The sequence below is a fragment of the Hyalella azteca genome, unplaced genomic scaffold (assembly GCF_000764305.2).
Source record: "Hyalella azteca isolate HAZT.00-mixed unplaced genomic scaffold, Hazt_2.0.2 contig4065, whole genome shotgun sequence".
In the NCBI taxonomy this organism is placed as follows: Eukaryota; Metazoa; Arthropoda; class Malacostraca; order Amphipoda; family Hyalellidae; genus Hyalella; species Hyalella azteca.
The window spans coordinates 150,994-175,370 of NW_025934291.1; the positions used below are offsets into that span (position 1 = coordinate 150,994).

The following is a 24,377-nucleotide window of genomic DNA, read 5'->3' on the forward strand; positions in this document are numbered from 1 at the left end:
GTTCAAGTCCTCTTCAGTGAATACGCTACTGAAAATCTGATTATGAACGTTAGCCTTGCCCTCATCAGAGGATATCTTTCGTTGATCTACTTTCAAATCAGAAATACCGTCCTTTATCTTGCACTTCGAGCTAGCGTACAAAAAAAGGCTTTCGCGTTCTTTTTTGCATCTTTAGCAATATTTTTTTTTTTCAAAGGTACTACAGTGCGACAACGTTCTTTAGCTTGATTTTGAGCTCTTGCGTATAGGTTATAGTCAGCATCTCTACGAGTCTATAAATAATGCTGGTATGCTTCCTTCTTTGTTTTCAGCTTAGCTAGAACTGTACTATTCATCCACTGAGTTTTTTGACTCCACCAAGCTTAATTTTAGGTACACACGCATCAACTGCAGACATAACCGTGTCCTTGAGAAATGACCATGACTCAGCCACATTCATGTCCTTTAATACAGTTCGAAATATTCACTGCATTCACTGCTTCACTTGTCAGCATTAAAACACACCTGCCACGTATCAGTCCAGTTTACTCAACTATCAATATCATCTTGTAATTGCACTTTATTTGACGCATCCTTAACTGAATTATAAATTTTTGTGTCATCGGCATACATGGAGCACAAGTTTGACACTACTTCTGGCTCATCGTTTATAAAAGCAAGGAACAAAACTGGCCCAAGAACGCTTCCTTGTGGCACGCCACTGGGCACTGATGCCCAGTCTGACACGGTCCCGTTAAAACTGACACGTTGTCGTCTACCTACTAGAAAATCTCTGATCCATTGGAGAACATTTCCCTCTATTCCCATAACTTCACTCTACGCAACAGCCGCTCATGCGAACGCTGTCAAATGCTTCGGCAAAATCGAGGTACACTGCATTAACTGGCTCCTTGTCGTCCAGCAGACGGTTCCAATCGTTCAACGTATACAACAGGTTAGTGGTGCAGGATCTACCGGCAATTTAAGCCATGTTGACAGTCTAGTCTGATAGGAGAGGGTTAACCGTCAAGTAATCGATAATCCTATCCCTCACAACAGATTCCATTACCTTACAAACGCTTGTCAGACTGACAGGGCGGTGGTTACCAGACTAACTCATGTCATCTCTTTTGAACAATATGGTGTCACTTCAGCTTCTTTTCGCTTTTCGTTCGTGATTTACACAGTAAATGTAAAGAGAATTTGACAAAATGATGTAGCTGCGCAGCTCCACAGTTCTCAAATGAAAACGTCCAGCCGAAAAGAATTAAATACAGAAACCTTGATTATTTTGTTACGAATTCAATATTGTTTTTTGGTTTATAGCGAGCTGTCAAATGCTTTGGCAAAATCGAGGCACACTGCATTAACTGGCTCCTTGTCGTCCAGCAGACGGTTCCAATCGTTCAACGTATACAACAGGTTAGTCGTGCAGGATCTACCGGCAATAAGCCATGTTGACAGTCTAGTCTGATAGGAGAGGGTTAACCGTCAAGTAATCGATAATCCTATCCCTCACAACAGATTGCATTACCTTACAAACGCTTGTCAGACTGACAGGTCGGTGGTTACCAGACTAACTCATGTCATCTCTTTTGAACAATGGTGTCACTTCAGCTTCTTTTCGCTTTTCGTTCGTGATTTACACAGTAAATGTAAAGAGAATTTGACAAAATGATGTAGCTGCGCAGCTCCGCAGTTCTCAAATGAAAACGTCCAGCCGAAAAGAATTAAATACAGAAACCTTGATAATTATGTTACGAATTCAATTGTTTTTGGTTTATAGCGGAACTCTTTAATGGCGTTCAACTGAATAAAATGTATGCTGAAAAATATTTAGTACAATCATTAATGAATTTCATCAAATTATTATGATGAAAATGTTGTTCCTTAAAGAGTAAATATTGCTACTTTAATATATTAAATTACCGGCGTTGAACTTTAGGAGCTGTTTATTGCCTCTCTGAAAAGCGATTAAACGGTCAGACCGATTAATTGGCCAGACCAGATTAATCACAATATCAATGGGGAATGAACATTGGTCATCCTTCTTACTTCGTACACGATGAACGATGCCACTTCGTAAGTGAACTCGATAAGCTCAATGCAGTGGAGAACCTCATCACCAACAGTTGCCCGGTCAGTCTGGCCGTATGTAGCGCCAGAGCATCTCATTGAGCTTCACTCTCCCTTTCATATTCCGATCTCGAGGCTATGACTCGTCTTGTAATGAGATTGGCCGTCAGCAAGGTATTGATGAACGTCAGACTGAACGTCTGCATCATGGCCACGAGGTCATCGAGAGCTTCCGTTATGCCTTCAAAATAACACATTGTTACCGTATTGCTTGATTTAGGAGGCTGATATTACTAACCTGAAACTCGAACATTTCATGGATATAAGTAAACATTTGCTTTAAATCAATTCAATCACGACCGCCGGCTTCGCTAAAAAAAGGTTAAGTGAATGGTCAATAATGTTATTCATAATGTGGCGATGCATTATTTAAGACTTATTTACTAAGTCTAGCTTCTGCTGCTTACAATTTGGCTACCCTAAGAGGAGTGAACAAAAGTTGCGCAATCAAACTAGCTATATCGATATTTTAAAGCTTTTGTTGGAAGGAAATCCACTCCAATTTTGAAGGGATGAAAGCGTCAGAATTTGAATCCATCACAAAATCCATTCATATCGGATCCACCTGCCAGAATCTAATATTAAGGGATTTGAGGCTGCCTTTCGGGAAGCTGCGTTACATGCAAATTTGCATGCTTCCATCGCCAGACGTGGCCACGCACCGCCAGCTGATTGTTTCCGCTGGCTGTTCTGGAAGACTATATATACGTGCTGCACGGGCCTGTAACCACCAGTGGCTGGCTTACTGCTGAACTAGAGGAACTTATGAAATGAACAGAACGGATCCATGTAATAATATTCTCCGTTTAGCTAACAATTAATCGTTCCAAGTAAAGTGCAGCAGACATTCAATACATAGTTGATTTACATTAGACTGTGACACTTTTCTGACAGACCCCTTGAAAGATTTCCCTTATTATGTTATTGATTCAACGGAACGAATCTCACTTCAACGTTGATTAGCTGCAGTGGATCAGGTCAACAAGAATTCAAGATCCGATCAAAAATATGGCTTTCTTTAGAAATAATTTGTGGCCTTAGTATAAAAATTCTTTCTACCAGAATAGTACAAAATTGTACTATCTCGGATATGCTTATCAAGTTTTGTTTACGAGAATATCTACAACTAATAACTTACTCAATTCAGTGTTAATAGAAGTAACAACTAATGATCCAATCGGAACTTGATAAATGAACTGAGCCGCACCAGCATAATAAAATTTTAGCCCATCGGCAGTTGTCGTACAAGATCCTCTTTCGATCTCATTTACGACTAATTTTGAGATGAACAAAATCAGACTTTTCTCGCTTGAAATCGAATAAATTGGTATATCGACTATTTCGCTTGTAAGCAATGTATTGGCAATGAGGCTCTACACTGCACACACCTTGGCTTTTTTATCAAATGTAATAAATTTTATCACAGTTGCTTCAGGAGTTCTTTGATTAATTGTTGTTGGAACCGATCGACAGAAATATGTACGCTCTAATTTTTACACTGTTATGTACTGTTATAAATACTATTCATCGTTAGATTCTACAAAATTCGCTTATACAATGCAGAGTTACTTTGCAGTTAGCCATTGAAGAATGGACCGCAGAGGCATTGCATGGTCGGTAGCTGCGGTGGAAACAAACGATTGTGACTGACACAAGGTAGAAGGATTTATGATGCGGTCCACATTGTGCAGATTGATGTGATGATGGAACGTCGATTTCTGATGCACCTGTCGATTGAACTTTGAAACCGGCTTTGAATAGAAAATTTCAATCTCTTGATCCACAGCTATGCAATCGATCGGAGAACTAAGATTAATTGCGATTCCAGAGCCACAATCCTCAAGAATTGGATTGTAGAATATATAAACTTGTATAATATATAAAGTTTTATATAGAAACAGCCAGAATGTAATCCTACTCTATCCTGCATTTATAACTTCGGGCACTTTTGATTACCACCTTCTATGGGTTAAATCAACAAAAAAATCGCATACTAACCAAGAATTTAAGAGCTAAGAAAATGTAATGCTTTCAAGAAAATTTTTCTCTGCCTCTCTTTTGCCTTCAACGCCAACTTCAGTAAACTTAAGGAAGATTAGAACTCAATTGAAGCCAACATGTATCATGACATGCATTTCTTAGAACATGTTTTTCACAGGAATTTCTCCCCACAGCCTTTAGAATGATTGGATTAGAGTAACCGAAAAAACACCGGAGCCTGAGAGTGCTTCACCTTGGAAACTCCGGACTCCATTGGATGGGCCGAAAGCCAGTCTTGCCACCGATTTCCGCTTTTTCGATATAAAAAAATTTTTTACCTAACGAGTTTTCTTGGCGAGTTTTTGGTTGCAAAATGAAAATTATTAGAGCAAAAATTGTGTTAATTAGTTAAGTTTTATAGTCACAGGAATTTCCTGTTGAATCCTAACCAACAGAAATCGTTTCTGAAGTCGTTTTCATTTGATGGAATTTATAAGTCAGATGCCGAATCAATTATATTATTTCCCATTGGCGATAATTAGTGTGAGTGACGAAAATTTGAATCAGAGTTGAATGGGTAATCAGAGTGAAAATATAAACAAACAATTTATATTCAGCCTTACTTCTCAATATGATACCCTCAGATACATGGAAGTCAGTTCCTTTACTTGTATGAATCCTGGTGATATAAATAGTGTTTCATTGGATGAAACTTTCACCGATGAAGCCATAAATAAATTTGAAAATCGAACATATGGCCTTATTTAAAATATCCTTAATTTTACCATACCTATGTTTTCTAAAAATAATAATTATTAAGGGGGGGGGGGAAATTCAACATATAATTGAATAATTCAAGTCTTGAATATTCCATCCGATAGTTTTTTCCACCCCTAACAGTGATGTCGACGCTGGCGGTGGTGTCGGTGCGCGTGTCTTCCTCTTGGACAGTTCCAGAGATGTTGCTGGAAGAAGGAGATCCAGTTGGCCCTCTGAACTTGACACATGGCACGGCACCTCCGCCACCTGTCACGACGGAACAGCTGGAGCAGGTGGCAGCCGTCACAGATGGCGTTATCATACCCGAGACAGCCGAAAGTCTGGAACCAATGGAAGAAGAAAGTTACTTCGACTCGAGCATGCAACCAACCCACACGGCCTACCTCGGCAAGACAGCCGTGCTCACATGCATAGTGCACGCTGCCAAGAGTGACAAGTCGGTGAGTTTTTAAAGTTACAAACAACGCCCGGTGAATTTTATTCCAGGGTTTTTTCTAATGATACTCATAGAAGTTGAACTGCACAGCTACTTTAGTGGCTTTAAGTGGTAAATCAACTGAGTACCCGACTTTGAAGCGCGAGTTTAATAAAGTTTCAAATTCTGGAGTTTTATGATTTTTCAATTTGCTTAACGCTTGCAGCCTCGACTTGATTCATTACTTAAGTCAGTAATTTTATGCATGTATTATTCAGATTTTTGAATGAATTGAATATTTATCATAAAAAATGTCAAGGGCCCAATCACTTTAATGTGAGTCTTGATTTAATATCAAAGCTACGATGAAAGCCCCATCAGGAAGAAATTTCACGGCTGCTAGTCAAGCCCAGTAGATTTTTAGAGCTTCGTATGATAGATCGCTGCAGCCTGTCGGGATGCGCCCGAAAAACGACCCGCCAAGCTTCAGGTTTACAGAACATCTTTTTTGTTGCCGGCTGGAGAATGGCTTCCCTGCTGCCGGGATATTGCTTAGAAGAAACAACTGACACTCACTCTATTCCTCGGCTGCCAGGATAAATTTATTCTTTTGTTATATAGACCTGCTCATGGGACTTATTCCAAAGCTTTAATGAAACGAAGGAGCCTTTCATACTTTCATGAAAACCTCAGTAAAAGTTTTTAATGTATGTAAATAAAGTTATTAGAATATTATGACACATTCATGGAAATGAAAATGTTTCGCTAAAAATGTGGTGTAAATTTATCGAAAATGGTTCATTTCAAAGAACGTTTAGAGCCAGTGTTGGCTACAAAGTTTTTACGCTCCATTGTGGTGGGAACAAACTAACTCGCTAGCTTCAGTTGTGAATGTTTATATTTTTTACTTTCGGTGCCAGACTTGTTAGAACGTATCCGGGTATGAAATTGCGAGTAAAAGTTCAGAAGCTTTTATACAGAATTTTCAGACATTTGGTGTTTCGTCTTTTCTCTCATGCTGACCACATACAGTGGGGGGAAATAAATATTCGTACACTTGAAAAATCGTATTTTAATGTATGTAAGTACACAAACTGAACAGGAGAAGTATTTATACTATGTATAGAGGCGCATTGTATTCAAAAATAGCATCAATAGAAATTAAATCTCAATGCAACAAAAATTAATGCAACATGTTAACTTCATGTCAATATTTAATGCTCTTTGTAACTTGAAAATGAATCTTCGTTACATTCGAAACGTCGTTAATAAACTAAAACTACTTCCCGATATATGCCTTTCGATCTACCAATGTCATCTGAAGAATTGTCAGACTCTTTGATAATTTAAATCAACGAATTCTCTGGTCGTTAATCGCACGCGTATAAATTACATACATTAAAATACGATTTTTCAAGTGTACGAATATTTATTTCCCCCCACTGTAGAATATATTTTGAAACAGCTGAAAATAAGTTATAAACTTCTTTTGTGGGTTAAATACATGCTATAGATTTTAACCAAAGGTACAGAGAGAAATAGATGGTTGTAGTCTTCGCCAAAGGATCAACAATGAATGTAAGAAGTAGGCGACTACCATGCAATTCGACTGTTGTAGCTTGTTAAAATATCTGCAATTCAATGCATAAAGTGCATTTTGAGCTGAAATTTGAAAAAAAACACCCAGTATATAAAACAGTTAGCTTGATGTATAAGGTTACGGATTACAATAACACATTTTTAAGAGTACAAGGTTGCAAGTATTCCTACATTGATGAGTTCACTTTCAGGACGTACGGAAAGTCCGTTGATAAAAAAAATCAATCACCCATTTAGAGATTCCTTTCGTTCGTTTTATTATAAAAACGTCAACCTAAAAACCAAATTTACCTGATAGAATTTCCCGGCGAAAAATTTTTCGGTCATAAAATAAATGCTTTCAATAAATTTTACAGGTTCATCCAAACTTCTCGTGTAACTTTAGACACAAAATTGTGTGGAGGCAATAGCTTAAAGCTTTTGTGAAGCTCTAAAAATTTTATGCTGATGTTGCAGTTTGCAGATTCGATGAAAAGTTCTGCCTTAGAGGATGAACAGTGAAAACTCCGGTCAGTGTCGACGAGACATAGGTTAAAGGATAAACTTGGTGCCCATAGACCAAAAGCGATGCAAAAGTAATGCGCAAAAATTCAGAGATCAACATGTAGTTAAAGATTAGTGTGAGAGATGTGAGATAACAAATGATATATATGATGATGTGCTGTGATTCTGATATTTAACGATAACCCTTACGTTCCGGCGTCATCAGGTGTCATGGATTAGGGGCAGAGACCTAAGAATCCTGACGGTGGGCCGCTACACCTACACGTCGGACCTGCGGTTCGAGGCACTGCACACAGAGGGCAGCTCCGAGTGGACGCTCAGAATACGATCTGTACAACTGCGCGACCAGGGCAGCTATGACTGCCAGATAACTACCAAGCCCATTAGAACCTTTACCGTGCAGCTCCATGTTGTGGGTGAGTTGATGGTCTTTAGAACCTTCATAAGCCCATTAGAACCTTCACCGTGCAACTCCATGTTGTGGGTGAGGTGATGGTATTTAGAACCTTCATATGCCCATTAGAACCTTCGCCGTGCAGTTTCATGTTCCAGGTGGGTTGATGGTTTTTATAACTTTCATAAGCCTATAAGAACCTTCACCGTACTGCTCCATGTTGAGGGTGAGGTAATGGAATTTAGAACCTTCATAAACCCATAAGAACCTTCACCGTATAGCTCCATGTTGTGGGTGAGGTGATGGTATTTAGAACCTTCATAAGCCAATTAGAACCTTCACCGTGCAGCTCCATGTTGCGGGTGAGGTGAGGGTATTTAGAACCTTCATAAGCCCATTAGAACCTTCACCGTAAACTTCTATGTAGTGATTGAGCTGATAGTTTTTCCAGCCTTTACCATTCATCTCCATGTTGTGAGTTCATTGTCATTAGAACCTTCGCCATCCGGCTAATGTTGTGGCTGCAATAAAAGTCTTTAGTAGCTTTGCAAGCTCATTTGAACTTTCACCGTTCTTTTCCACTTCGTTTGTGGTAAGTTAAGCTGCTTTCATCTTCCACCCCACGCAGACATTGATCGTTCAGATTAAAAACGCAAATGTAGGTATTTTGAGTGTATTTTTCAAGTCGTAAATTCTCATTTCATCATATTATTGTCCCCTCGTGTCCCCTCGATTTATTGCTCATCACAGAATGGAATTGTTTACTGCTTAAAATAAAATAATCTCGCAACGACTCCATTATTTTTCTGCTCTCCTCGCACCATGGCCCTTGAAGCGTATCTTTAAAAATTGAAATAATACCGTAACTTGATAGAATATTTGTTAATGTATTGTAAAAGATTAAATGTAACTGAAACTACACATCCTACGAATTCATGAAGTTACACGGTGGCAACTAATGTACGCTGTGTTTGCACTGGGCCCCCGATCACATGAATGGTTGGGAACCACTGCCATGGGACTTTCATTACCCTGTATAAATACCTAGATAATATTGTAATATTGATCGTAATTTTTCACTGAATGTGTGTCATTGACCCACCAGAGCCCACAGTGGAGGTGCTGGGAGGTCCTGACGTGTACGTCAACAGGGCGAGCATGATCAACCTGACGTGCATTGTGCACCACGCACCCTTCCCCCCTGAGGCCATCACTTGGTACCACAACAACCAGGTCAGGAACTGCATGGATGGTTGTAAATCTTCAAATTAGTTGATAATCTCGTCAGAGATCCATTATTCTTTAGCATTAGTTTTGTTGAATAATTTAGCACAAACAAAACGAGAGAAGAATATTTCCTTCGATGTCACTCTTAACTATGATATTATTGTAACTATATTATACAATAAAAATTTACATTAAAAATTAGTAAACAATATAAAGCAGCACATAAAACTGCTTGCTGACGATTAGGATTTGAAACAAAAAACAAATGCTAGCTTATGAAAATCTCCATTAACTCGATGTCTTACCTTACTTGGAAGCAATATTTAAAATTAAATGAACAATTTTCTCAATTAGTCTCGACATTGACAAGTAATTAATTAGCATCGCTTGTTCGAGGTGAGATTCATCGCACTGTAAAGTACGCGATGGTAACAAAAGTGTTCAATGCAAGCGCAAAATTAGCTTAGCCTGTTGTTCACTGGATATTTTCAGGCGTCGTTAGACGGTTGGGATTTTAATTTTGATCCTGAGATATTCGAACCGACGAAAGTTTGTGTGCTTGGGGGTATCGCATCAAACGATTTCCGAAAGGTGGAAGGCGCCAGTTCATCTGAATTATTCATAAATATAAATGTTCCTGGCTTTCCATGGCCTCTAGGGATGTGTATCATCCATTAGTGTTTGTTAAGCGATTCGTTGGCTGGTGTCTTGAGAGGGTTTTATAGTCGTGAAGTTTTTTGGAAAATATTAAAGGAAGAATTACTCAGGACTAAGTCTGTCACACAACCGTAATGTCTCAAATTCAAGTCTGTAAATAATTGACATATATGTCGGCTGTGCACTAGCACTCACTTTTTGCAAATTTATTTGTTTGTTTTCAATTATTTTTACCGAGTATATGATTTAAGGCTTCCTTTAAATTCAATTAATTAACCTGCCAATATATAGCTAAAATAGTGGCCTTGTGGCCCAAAAATATCTGTGCTGAATTAATTGCTTCTGTGAACTGAAGTAAAAATTCACAACACTTTCACTTCAATGTTTTCGACACTCGTGAGTGATGTTGGCTCGAAATGGCTTCTCGGCTATCGTTTCCCTGCCGATAAATTGTCCGATTTTTAGAAATGGAAAGCTTTGAGAGAAGAATAATGCCAGTTCAATATTTATACCTATCGTTTAGCAAGAGCACGGGACAGAAATATCTCCATTATTGTTCCAACATATGACGGAAAATAAATTAGGGATTTGATACCAAACTCATTTCAAGTATTTTTCTCGCCTATTTGGACATGCCGCGTAACTAAAATATGAGCGTTGGAGCTTAGCGTGTACCAGCATGCCTAAAGATAGTAAATTAAAAAAACTGGAACTTTTAAGTGTTGTTAAATGATTGCACTATGAACAGTTTAAATGTTGGGAATAATCAAAATTAAATCGAGATTCAAATCATCGACGCCATCGTATCAAAATTTAACCATTTCAATAAAAAAATTCATGTTTTCTCGATTTTGTCTATTGGCAAAAAAAAATTACGTTTGGCTCTGGTTTCATTATGTTTTAAAATACCTGCATCAAGAACAACTTTCCGCTGCTATAAATTTCGATGCCAACTTAGACAGACAGACGGACATGGCGAGCACAGTAGTGCATTTCTTCCATAAATGAGGAAATGCGCTAAAAACTAAACTAAAAACTGAAAAATAAACTAAAAACTAAACTAAAAACTAAACTAAAAACTAAGCTAAAACTTTCGTTTCGTCGACGAAAACGTGAAGTCACGGGCGGATGGACGGACAGACGGACGGACGGACAGACAGACGGACATGGCGAGCACAATATTGCATTTTTTCTATAAAGAGAAAATGCGCTAAAAATGACACTTCTAAGTGTTGTTATATTATTGCATTACGAACAGTTTAAATGTTGGGAATAATCAAAATTAAATCCAGATTCAAATCATCGACGCCATCGAGAGCATCAAAATTTAACCATATCAGTAAAAAATGCATATTTTCTCGATTTTATCTATTGGCAAAAAAACGCGTTTGGCTCTGGTTTCCGTAAGTTTTAAAATAGCTGCATCAAGATCAACTTTCCGCTGCTATAAATTTCGATGCCAACTTAGATGCCTACTTTAACGACTAATGAACTTTTCAAGCGAAATATTTTGCTGTTTGTGCTGATGAATACCAGGCTTCGAGAATTTTTCTTGCAGAAAAAGTTGACTCAAACTGTTTAATATATATTATATTGCGTTGACATAACATTTGATTTATTGTGCATTAGAACGTCATTACTTTGCCGAGTGTAATAATTAACTTTTGTGATGAGATAAACAATAATTAATGGGTACTTGAAAGAGCATTCTCACTGCGCATCACACATAATTTACATCGCGCTAAGTGCGGTATGAATATTCTCAAATCAACAAATAATCTTGAAAATTGAATTATTTATTGATAAATTAAATGCCTTAGCTCGAATGATCAAAATAACTTTTAACATATTTAGGTACCAATTGTGCAAAAATCAACACGACTGTATACTGCTAAATTGAGTTGAAGTAAGTAATATTCAAATTTATTTTTAGTTGGACACCAAGTGGTGAATTCCACAGTTTTGTAGTTTTCCATCTCTTGTGTCAAGGATTTGTGTTAAGCATTTGTCGCATTAATAGTAGGTATGCTTTATCTATGTCATACATTTATATACATCTGTCATACATTTATGTTTGCTTTAAATTAATTTATGTTATTCAAAAAATAGCTAGAGCAGTATGAATGCAAGTAAATGATTACCCCTTTTAAAAGTTAAGACAATTCCTGACAACAGCTTGCCTTTGCCCTGCCAACTAAAATTTTTTAGAAGATACCATATAATTTTGTAAAATTAAGAAAAACATTTGACTGTCTCTATTCGGGGCAGATAATAGATTGCCAAATGCAAATATAAAACTCTCTTATTTCTGATTAATTGATTAGAAGCATTGCATAACATAAACAAAAAATTTATAATATTCTACGGAGAACGGAAATAACATCTAATAAGTTCTTTTGTAAGTTTTCTTCGTTTAAAAAATCAATAAGAAAAAGAAATACTTTTCTATTCTTATTCCCCGTCCTATGAACATTACGGTTCATAATGCTGAGATAACTTTTTAATTATCTTTTTTATATCATAATTTTTTATACCTTCATACAATTTTTTATACGATATATGCCTGCTCATCTTCCATAGTTTCCGAAAATGTATCTGCATTGAGTTTCTGAGCTGTTTAGAATGTCGCTCAAGATGGAGAGAGCATCTCTTGGCTGTACATTGGAACAGGTGGTCGCCTCGCACCCGTCATAAAGAAGCATGCGGGAACAACGGCTTCTGAAGAGCTTTTACGGCGGCAATGTTCGCATTATTGGGAGAGTTTCTCGCTGTCGCACCTCAAACGGAGTCGCTAAATTACGCGTCTAAAAGCCTAGCTGCATGAGAAGCTACGCTATGCAAGTTCTCATCTCCCGCTCCCAGATGTTGTTATTCTTCGGTGTCACGTCGTTGCGTGTAAATGGGATGAGATAAGTTGTTACATCAAGTTCTCGATAATAATAAGCTAAGGAGAAAACAGCCAATGTTTAGACTTAGGTACTATTTGCATTCAGTATGTAAATCTTGCATTGAATGTTTCAACTCAGTGCAATTGAAAATACGTCGTAGGAGTCTGAAATCCAGATGCAGCACTTGAATTTAATTATTTCTCTGGAATTTATTTATGCCATAAAATGTTTGATTTAAAAAAGTGTAAATAAATTTTAAATAAGACTAGGCTAAACTTTTGTTTATGACATTAGCTTTTGGTGACCTGACTACAAATCAGGTAGATTTGCTATGACTTCTCATTATTCCCTAATACCTGCTTGATTAACTCAGAGACGCGGACGGCGCAAAATATGTTGGTTAGCCTGAAAAATTTTGTGGCAAGCCCAGGCTTGCAAGACTAGTCCAGCTTCTATTCAGACGAATATTATATAACTTATGAACTGTGTAGAATAAAGAATTCACTCACCGGTAGACCTTAAGCGGAACAAAATGAAATCGCTTTAAGACGAGTAAATATATCACTTCTGATTGTACTGCATGTGTTAGTGCATGGAGAACATTCGTATAGTGGCAGTGAATAACTTGGGAAAAATTAATCCTTTTTCGATATAAGGTCCAAGTTTCCACCGATAAATGTGTAAGCTCTAATTATAATTAACTCTACTAATGAAATATATCGTCAGAATTACAGTTATAACCTGACTTCTTGAGTTAAACTCAACTTAACTGTTTGGCTTATAAACAATAAGCCAAATAAGCATAATATTCTACAGAGAGAGTAGATAACATCTAATAAGTTATTTTGTAAGTTTTTTTCGCTTACAAACTCAATATGAAATACTTTTCTGTTCTTATTCACCGTCTCAAATTCATGAAGAAATCAGAGATCTTTCTTCGCTGCTTGAAAATACACATTTAAATATTGCAAGTGTGGGCGAGTAAATAAGTCGGGCCTGAAATTGAATAGTGCATTTCATCAGGGACAAGGCCTTGGTAAACACATACACAAATCGATGAGCTGCTCTCAATGCTCGGCTGGGAGCGGAACGAAGCCTCGGTGGTAACGAGATGCCATTCAAATAAGAAGGTTGCCTACGCAGCTCCTGCATGCATAATCCATCTTGTGGCTCTCCCTTGGCTGCACCGAGGGACAATCGTCTGGGGCTTTCGCTACACTCAGACGCTGATTGAATTAAGGCACTTCTGCTGCCGCGCACTCCTTGGGCTGCTGTGCCACTGATTTGCTCGCTTATTCGTGGGCTACAATGAGGATGGATAGATTGATTGAATATGATTAAGTGACATGCTTGTAGGCTGCCACTTTCTGGGTGTAGGGTAGAAATGATTAGGCCATGAAATGATGGCTGGCCTCTTGGTCAGTAAGTGTTAAGTTCAATCATGTCATAATTTGTTGAGAGCGTGAATACAATAATAATTTTCAGAAATAATTACTTACGTGAATTTTACCACTAGATTGAAGTCAAACTGCTTTTTAAAGATTCACTACAATGGGGCAAAATATAACACAAATACATGACATTTCTACACTCACAAAGCCAGCGAGATGAAATCCTGGATGTCTGTGTTAAAAACTCATGTGTTGATATTGTCGTGGATCATCAGTTATTAAGAGGCCTTGAACCAAAAGTTTGCAGAATTATATCAGCGAGCAGAGCGTTCAACTAGATGCTTTCTAATTTTTAAATAATACAATATATCTATAACTCATTCAGATTCTATCAAAAGTGCAAAGTCATTTAGGGAAAATCACTAATTTGTTTATTCATTTCAAACCCAAAAATTACAGTGGTTAGAAAATGGCAAACAATTAACAATTAAGAAATTTTTAAATGTGTGACACTCTATAAAAACTAAAAGAAAGTACGATATTACATCCAGTCATCGTTTTCACAGCGATATTCCACAATTCATAAACTATTCAAATTGATTCCTCGGGAAAAATGCACAAGGGGAAGAAATTAACTCTGGTCAGAATAAATGTCAAATAAGAGAGAGATTCCAGGAAAAAATTCTGGTACAATTCATTTCCACACAAAGGAAAAATCATTTGCCAAATGTATTTGAAAAATATTCCTGAATCAATTGTCCAAAGAAGCGTCGTTCATGAATGCCAAATTGATCGATAATTGAAATCACTTTAAAATCTTTGGAGACAAGTTTCCGAGAGATTATTCCCATTGAAGTCGACGTTATCACTTGGAAAAACGCAATTATAGTTTCGTTTTTCTAGCTCATAAACGCCTGCTAGTTTTCATGAGCTCTGGTGCAGTCTTACAAACAGTTGAAATTGAATTAGAGTGAAAATTTTATTCCAGGGTCAAATTCAGGAATTCAGGGTCATCGAGCACAAAAGCTGTGAATTCCTAAGGCAGTTTCGGATTAGTTTTTGCCAGGCTATACAAGTGTCATCACTTCAGTAATTCAAGTTTAGTTCACAGTTTTTGTCAAGGAAAATACCATATTATTACAGAGGTACAGATCTCCCCCCGCTGTTTGTGATATACGTGTTTACGATGTTTTTAAAGAATTATCATATGGAATAATCGTTAATTTTTGCCCACTGGAATAGATCAATATTCTTGTGAAGGTTTGACTATTTTGTTGAAGCAATTTTCAATTGATGATAATCTCAATATGTATTCAGTTTTTCAATTATAGAAATTTATAATTCGTCAGTATTCGATCCACGATAGTTATTTTATGACGTAATTTCTCATTCCATAGCCACCAAAATAATATTTGAAATATACTCGAGAATTATGAATGTTATATCCGTCTATAGTGTAATTCATCAAAAAATAAGACAATCATATAGCATTGAACCTCACGAAGGAAATCATGGAGACACTCTTCATGAAGTAAATGAACATTTTCATATATGAGGCTAAATTCTACAGTGAAAGAATTCTCGAACAAACGTGCGATACCCCAAAAAAACTTTACACATGTTCCTCATTCATTTTCGTTGATTTACTGAGACATCAAATACTGACTTCTTCAATTAAGGCGAAACTTTCCAAATATTATCTACCACCGGTTTAACCTTCGCTCTGGTAAGAATACCATTGTATCACATGTTGATCAACATATGTGCTCTGACGCAAGTTAATGTTTGACGACGGCTGTGTGATTTCACTATAAATCGACAAATAATTTTTCCAATTTAAACTTTTGGGTCCTCTTAACGGTGTGAATGATGGTATCAAATTAACTAAAGGCGTCCTGCATCAAGATAACACTTATCGTTAATCTTTATTGCTGTACTATTCCTTCCATTCTCCGGACCCATGATTTTTAATTGGACTCGTAAAGTAAAGTATAAAACTGACCTGATGGTCGCGTAAACTGAATAATTTCTGTTTAATTAGAAGAAAATATATAAAAGACAATTTCCTCTTGACAAATAAAATTAGCATTTCGCACTATATAATACTTTGAAGAGATTTGTGATATTTGTGAGCTCCTTAAGCATTGAAAAATATGGAGAACTCTTTAGCGCACTTGCAATCATTTTATTGGTAACTTAATGGAAATTGAGAAACTGCATTTCAACTGTACTAACTCCTCAGCAGGATTTGTAGTGAGTTTGCGTCTTGGCCTAATAGGTAATCATTTGAATTGAATATGTTCATATTTAAATAATTGAATCCTGTACAAACAATGATTTTAATTGCTTCGTCTAGTGATATAATTTTATATTCTATTCTATGATGCAAACCGAAATGACTGACCACCAAGTGACTCGCGGTTTTTTTATTATATTTACCGTCAGTGGGTATCAACAAATGCGTTAGTTTAAATAAATGTGCGTGTTCTCGGTAGTCCTTATTCGTTGGACTTGTGTATTACACTGGCAACTATATATATGCATGAGGGGAAAGGCAGAACTCGTATTTTACAAATTAACGACAAGTAGAAAGCCATGTGCCCTTGACACAGAAAAGTCCACCTGAATGCCTATTCACCAAACATCGTAGGAGCGTACCTCGCTCTCATTAGTGGAGCTGACCTCATTATGCACCATTAAAATGCAACAAATATTTACGTACAGTAAGTTGTACCATATCATTGACACCAGACAATAAAATACTGGAGTTCTTTGGGTGCTGTGAATAAGCTTGATTGCGTTGCATTCTAATATTAGTACAGGCCTTAGTTACCACACCACTGACATCAGACAACAAGCTACACGAGTGCTTGGGGTGCTATTACTGATTTATATCACGCACTATTACCAATATTAACAGTAGTTACCATATCCTTGACATCAGACCATCAGCTACACCAGTGCTCGTGGCGGGGTGAGTGTGGTGGAGGAGCGCGGCGAGACCACCACCAGCTTTCTGCTCCTGCAGAACGCCCTGCCTGCCGACTCTGGCTCCTTCACGTGCAAGCCTGAGGGCATGGAACCTGCCTCCATCGCACTATTGCTACATATTGCATAATTATCATATCGATGTAATTTTATTCTCATATCTCCATGAAACCTTGATAGACATATTTTCTATTAACCAATTGAATGAAATCAATCCCTAAACTCAAAGATCTGTTCCTGGGTCTAATTTTCAATTATAGGTAATACCCATGGAAAAGAAATAAACTGATACACTGATAAATGGGTGCTTCGAATGCCCTGCAGAACAATTGGTTAGGTTCCAATCGCAATATGCTATTAAAATTCAAATAAATTTAAAACTTGAATGAAGCTATAATTCTAGTGTACCTAAGTTCGAAAAATATTTCATCTTCTTATTGTCCAATTGGCCACATATGCAGGACGGGCGCCATGTAGCTAGCCTACTTACGGAACATTCAGACGAGTTTAATCAGCCAAAGCTCATAGAGTGGCATTTTGTCAGCGCAATTGCGTAAGAGGATTGGTGTGCGCATCTGATGGCATGAGATCGGTATTGTTGTGAGGCTTTTTTTTTCGAAGAAATGTGTCGTGCTGTTGGTCGAAATTGACGCAATAAAACGCTGATCGTGCGCTCAGAAGCAATGTTGCCTAAATGTTATAGTTTTTATAATGGGTTCCAGCTATCGAAGGTTTTTTAATAGCTGCCATTGGTCAGCTTCTGACTGAGATGTATTAATACATTTCTTGCATGTTTGAAGCACTTGAATAGATTGTCCTGTTGTGTGAAGTGAGTTGAATAGTTTGTCCAGTTGTGTCATGTGTGACAGTTGTGTGACATGAGAATAAATTAGATTTAAATTTATTTTTGTTTTATATATTTGAGCCTATTATTTTTGGTTAAATTATTTCGAATGCAAATTTCTAATTTCAATTGTCCTTTGAATAATTCTTCTTTAATAAAAGACATCTCTAATGTGTCTTTAACGCTAAAGTAAGTTGACTTGAGTTCTGGAGTATAAAGCCAAGTTTTACCATTACTCTGATGATATGGCGAGAAGTATCGATATATCTGAAGTATCGATTGCACGATAACCGCCATATGATAACGATAACATGCAATGTATCGATTGCACGATATTGGTCGTCTTCTATTCTAGTATGTATAAGTAACAAACTTATCGCCATAATCTATTTATACGTTTTGCTCACGGCAGGAGAACGTCCCGCCGCCATGCAAACGAACGCCTCCTCAGCGCTGTTGGCTCGCTGGTCCAGCGTCGTCGCGACGCTCCTGCTGAGCGTTCTCAAGCGCCGTTGCTGTTAGTCCCAGAAATAAGGTTCAGTCTATTCCCGATTCTAAACAACTTATGTTTATCAAGAGTCTTTGAGTGAAACAAAATTATGAAATTACGAGTGTTCGCTGGAACGTATGTTTAATCAAATGACCGGGAAAATAAGTACTTTTTCAATAGGAATTACATAGTTTTTCGGTCATCAGATATTGGTTTTGGGACTAATCTGTTAACGTTGATTTTTTTCAATGAATTTTAGGGTAAATAGTAGGTGCTTTTACAAAAATTCAGTAATCATTTTTCCTGACTTTTTACATACGCATACAATTGGGCTTTGTAACTTGTGCAGTGTTAAGCGAAACAAATAATGGTTCATTCTATCTTTCTATGATATGATTCATCTCTGTATCAATGCACTTCATTGTCCTTGTTTATGTATGATCTAGTATTGTGTGTGCCATTCATATTCATGAGAAGGTTATAAGCTAATTTGTGTAAATGTTGTCTATTGATGAAACTCATCAATAGACATGAAAGCAAGACTTTCATGCTTTAATCATCAAAGAGTGATCATGTAAACAAAGAATCTTCAAATTTTTAACTGGAAATTATTTAAATTTTCCCCATTCATTAGTATCACATGAAACTTCCATGGATGTAAATATGTACAGACCACTCAAGATGATGAGCGATATCATGAAAACCTACAAGTATTTTTGTATCAGTGTGTGGAATAAACTTCACAGCTCTTGTTCAATGTTATTTAATATCATTATAAGAAATATTTAAATAGAGGTTATGCACGTTATCTTGTGAAATATACCTTATCTACGCTTGCTTACTTATGTGTGTACAAAGTCTTGTCGTTGCTATTATAACATTCGTACTGTTGTTTATTAGTGGCGTACCATCGTAAAAACTAATCGTAATTTTTATCCATGATCAGATGTTCGCCGCGAGACTACAGCCAGAGACACTGAATATTTTGTTCCGCATCGGTTTTAGGCTATTTTGTGATAGTGCTTCTCAATAATTTCCTCTGTGAAAATTTACGATTTTATTTTATTGAAATTTGATGTAAAAAAATTCATAAATTCCAATTCCTATGAGTTAGTTTACAAATACTAGTATTTTATCACTTAATATTCATTATTCGGTTTAAATGCTCTTGAATATTGCGTAGTTTTAGTTGCTCATAAATTTGTGAGTACTACACGTTCAGGAAATTGTGCGGCTTTCGGCCGTAAACACAAGAAATTGTGATGTGAGATATAATTTACTTATTACTATTTGATATGAGTATGAAAAATTCTGGTGCCTTCTAAAATTCATTATGAATCTGCCCATTGACACAATTTTCTAATAATAGTTGCAAAAGTAAAGCTGGATGAATGCTTTGTCGCCTTGAGGAAATATTGGCGGCGAAGAAGCAGGAAACGCGAGTATTCACAAACCTGATAAGGCTTCGCTTTAATTACTTTAATTTTCCCTATATTTTTACTTGAAACCCGAGCGGTGCTTTTTTTTCGTCTCTAATTTCTCTCTACATTCAGTCTCAAAAATTTGAAATTGTTTCTTCTTCATACTCTTCAGGAACATTAGAAATTGTGAAAAACAAGTTACCTTGATCCTCTTGCATGATTTTCATCCCTCCGTGAAGTTGGTTGATAGGTTAGAGCTCACGTCTATTAAGCAAATCTGAAGAAATTTCCTCACTAACTTTCAAGAAATTCATCAAATACGAATAAAGTACTGGCATAAAATTGTATTTTTGTCTAATTGAGCAACCTACACAAAATATCTTGATGAAATCGAAATTCTAAAAATGGATAAAATTCCGAGATCGGTATATATCATTTCCTGGAACATAATTCAATATTTCACAATACTTATTTTAATAGGTTTCGGTTATTTGTGTAATAATTCTTATGACTTATCATACACATGACCAGACCGAGCTGGATAGAAGATCCTGCTTCATTTCATGTAGATGCGGGAGGGGAAGATGGAATTGAGCCACGAGGTATCCAGACTTAATTAGTGCGTCCATTCTGTGAGTGGTTTGTCCTCCGGATTTTATGAAGTTTTTAAGAGTCTTGTTCGTTTCCATTTCTGAAGTAAGTATTTGTATATTTGTAATAGTACCAAAGTGTTGAAATAAAGGTTATAATTGAAATTTTCTCATTCATTAATCCCTCACGCTATTCATCAACGTTAAAAAGCATGAAGCGTGTACGAACATTTTGGTAAAAGTGCACTAAAAATTCCAATTCATCAAGTTTGACATAAGTGAGCTGTTCAAAAATTCAAATAGTGACCTATGGCCTAAATGCAGATGCAAATAACGTTTTGGCAGGTTTACCTCAATAAAGAAATTCAACTGGAAAACTATATCCTTGAGTCAATTAAATAGGAAATATTAATTGCATTCACGCATGATTTATGATAAAATTAGCCAGCTCTTGACGCTTGAAACTAGCGTAGATTATATATCCTATATGAAAATAACAAAATATTTATTGATAATTATCACATGTATTATTAGCACTTTCTTCAAACAACAAAGTTTTTTTTTTTGCAATCATGTTGAATTAATAAATTATATGACACAAATGAGAAAGGTTGTTTTTCTCAATTACTACTGTTGTTCTCAATTTTTTCTCAAAACTACTGTTGTTCTCAATTTGAAGTGTGGTAAATATTTCATTGCTGTCTTCATTATGTTGAACATTTTCAAAGAGTTTGTTCCTCCTAACCTCGCCGAGTCTGTCACAAATTCTGCAGTGGAGTTCTGCATGCAGGACCAGCCGTGTAATGGATGGGGAATTTTTCCCGCATCACATCCTCATTACGAATAATGACAAAGGCGCCAAAGCCACCAAAAACTTCGAGCTGGATGCGCTTAGCCATAATCTTTTGGCGTCCGGGATCAAGCGACTCGCCCCAGCATGCCATAAAATTTATGAAAGTTTGACAACCATCTTTGCTCGGGCACGAAGCTGCGAATAAATTTTTCTATTTTTGCACGTATGAGCAAATTGGTGCGTTTATTAGCATTCAATATTTGTTCATTATTTTAGTGCGTGATGATGTTTTCTGGTCTTATTGTGGCAGGAAAACGATCTCCAAATGTTTCTGGAGAGTGAGCAGAAATATAATTAGATTAAAATAAGTATATCCTTGCATGGCGAACACTAGAATTCTGAAAAACATGCCATTAACCTTCACATTTCTTCCCGTTACCATTTCCCTTCTCAAGGCCGAGCTCATGAGCTGAGGATCGTACGCATGTCACTCGAGGGAAAATTGCTTGGTTTGAAATACTTTTTTTCCGTCAGTTAAGCTGCAAAAGCAAATTGGAATAAATCTTTTCGCAAAATTTCGCTTCTAAATTGTGAGAAGCCGCAACGCTCGACGCTTAATTAAATAAAACAATCAAAACAAGCACTTCTGTATTTCGCATCCACAAAAAATATGAAAATGATAAACAATGAAATTTCTGCAAATTATTGTTAGAATTATGAGACGTGAGTAAAAAAATGGTGCTTCAGCTGATTCTTTTTTACGGAACAAGAATTTGATTATTGATGAAAGTGCAGGTTACATTTTTTTCATGCATATGCTTTACTTGTTGAAATTACGCTTTGCAAATTCAGTAGAAAAGTCATGATTGTTGACGATAAATATTTGACACAAAATCTGAATTGACATCGTGAAAAAACTAGAATTATGTGTATATGAACTTATCTTTAATCAAGAAATTTTGTAGCTAAAAAAATTAAGCCCACAAAAAATTAGTTTAAAATTTTAATTAGTTTAATACTATTTTACTAACACACATTGAAAATGATCACTTGTATGGTTCACGGTGATATGCAGCGTTTTGCAGCAGCTGAATTTGTTCATTACTATGGTCACTAATCCAAATTCAAATAATAGTAGCGCTGGTTGAAATATTTCCACGATTGCTTCAAATGTTTTAATTGGTTACGTAACTAAGGTTCGAAAAATTCACATGAGGCACACAAAATATCGATTTATGGAAGTAAGAAAATATAAATACAGTACTTCTTTTCCATAATGATCGTAAAATTAAAAACATTTTGGATAATGTTGACACAAACATTAGGTTTGGTTGTGACGGAGCCGGAAGTTAGTGAGCAAACAGGCTAGCCGCTCATTAAAACAAGATCGAGGTTGACTAACTTAAGCCAGCCAGCCTAGCGTTTAGCTTCTGTTGTTCTTTAGAAGACGAACGAGGCGGTGGCGTCTGCTATAATAACCTCGAGATAAAACGGGAATCTTTAGTGAATTAACCAACTATTGCGAACTAAAGTCTCATTATAAGGTTAGTGTTGAGTGACCTAATCTTAGAACTGTTAGTTCATGATCAATACGTAACTAAAAAATAAATATCACTACTTAATTGCGAAATGATCAATACTAATTAAACAATGAATCATACAAGTACCTTACCAAAACCAAGGATAATATCGTAAATTATCCATTTGCGGGCACCATTAAACATTTGCTAGTGTAACGGTGTCCTAGTGATAAGTAACCTGAATTGATACTACATCGTTGCAATTAACCTTGTCACATATATTCAAATCAATTGTCCTGTTTCAGTACATAAATTAAGTCCCACTTCTAGCTGTTAAACAAATAGTCATTCTCTATGAAATTAACATATATATACTTAGTAAAATAGGCGTCGGAAACCGTCTCTTTTTTCGCTATGTTTCAATACTTGATTAGATTCAGCCTAATTTTTCGACATCGGTATTTATCATAATGAGGGCAACGTTTTACCTTTCGTTGAAACAACAAAAGGCGCATGTATAAATATCAGCACTGGTTTTGATTGCAGATATTTTTTAAAGAATGTGAATTGGCCCTGGGCCTATTACTTCAGCGCTGAACTTCTATTCTATTCTAAGACAAAAATGAATAGGAATTATGCGTCTAAGTTGTTATGTCGGCTGCAAGAAATGATGCGTCTCAAATCATTTCAAACAAACTAAACATAATTTTTATACTTTACAACATAAGACAACTTGACGCCTAAAATATATAAAAATAGGTTAACTATAATGAGTTCAATTGCAGGTCTCTTCTAGAAGCCTAGCTTAGGACAAAGAAACTAACCTAAATAGAGCTTTATTTATGGCTATTTATGACGTAAGTTTTTGACGAGTGCTGCTTAACATCTCCCACATGCACAAACGCCGATGGTGTCGGGAAGTTTGAACATCGGTCAGTTCAGAGTGGCTCGACTCCTGCCGCAAGACTTTGATCGTAAATAAGCCAAGACGAGGCAATACTACCACTAGGGAGGTGATACCACCAGCTATCCATCACACAAGCTCTGTTGGTCGCGGAGCGCCGACTGTTTTATGTCGCGGGGAGACTGAGGCGCAACGTGCGTGTGCAGGTGTCATGCAGCGACGGTGGAGACTGAGGCACAACGTGCGTGTGCAGGTGTCATATGCTGCGACGGTTTCCAGTTGAAATTTCATAAAAATTCGCCTAATGGAAAATGCCCGTCTTGCAGTGTCTTTTTCTAATGGCACAATATTCGATTAATTCTGTCCAATGCCAATTAATTCAATCCCTTCATAATCACTCGATCATTGCACATAAAATATTGACAGCGACATGCAAAATGCAAACAGCGACATGTCGTGACAACGTGCGTGTGCAGGTGTCATGCCGCGACGGTGGAGACTGAGGCGCAACGTGCGTGTGCAGGTGTCATGCCGCGACGGTGGAGACTGAGGGGCAACGTGCGCGTGCAGGTGTCATGCCGCGACGGTGGAGACTGAGGCACAACGTGCGTGTGCAGGTGTCATGCCGCGACGGTGTCCAGTTGAAATTTCATCAAAATTCGTCTAATGGAAAATACCCGTCTTGCAGTATCTTTTTTTTCTATTGGCACAATATTCGATTAAGTCTGTCCAATGCCAAGCAATTCAATCGCTTCAGAATCACTCGATCATTGCACATACAATATTGACAGCGACATGCAAAATGCAAACAGCGACATGTCGTGCCAATCTAACGAGTATTTTTTATCCTTTATAAGCATCTCGTTAATTTGTTTGC

The 24,377-nt window shown here is 36.9% G+C and overlaps 1 protein-coding gene across 1 annotated transcript in view; it reads left to right on the plus strand.

Annotated features, from left to right (window-relative positions):
• Positions 1 to 24,097, plus strand: part of LOC108680773 (limbic system-associated membrane protein) — a 33,539-nt gene extending 9,442 nt beyond the window's left edge. Inside the window, exons 2-7 of the mRNA XM_018169672.2 lie at positions 4,996 to 5,315; positions 7,599 to 7,809; positions 8,893 to 9,020; positions 16,895 to 17,052; positions 18,195 to 18,299; positions 23,977 to 24,097. Of these exons, the coding sequence (XP_018025161.1) occupies positions 4,996 to 5,315; positions 7,599 to 7,809; positions 8,893 to 9,020; positions 16,895 to 17,052; positions 18,195 to 18,299; positions 23,977 to 24,097 (1,043 nt within the window). The remainder of the gene's footprint in view (positions 1 to 4,995; positions 5,316 to 7,598; positions 7,810 to 8,892; positions 9,021 to 16,894; positions 17,053 to 18,194; positions 18,300 to 23,976) is intronic.
• Positions 24,098 to 24,377: the final 280 nt, after the last annotated feature.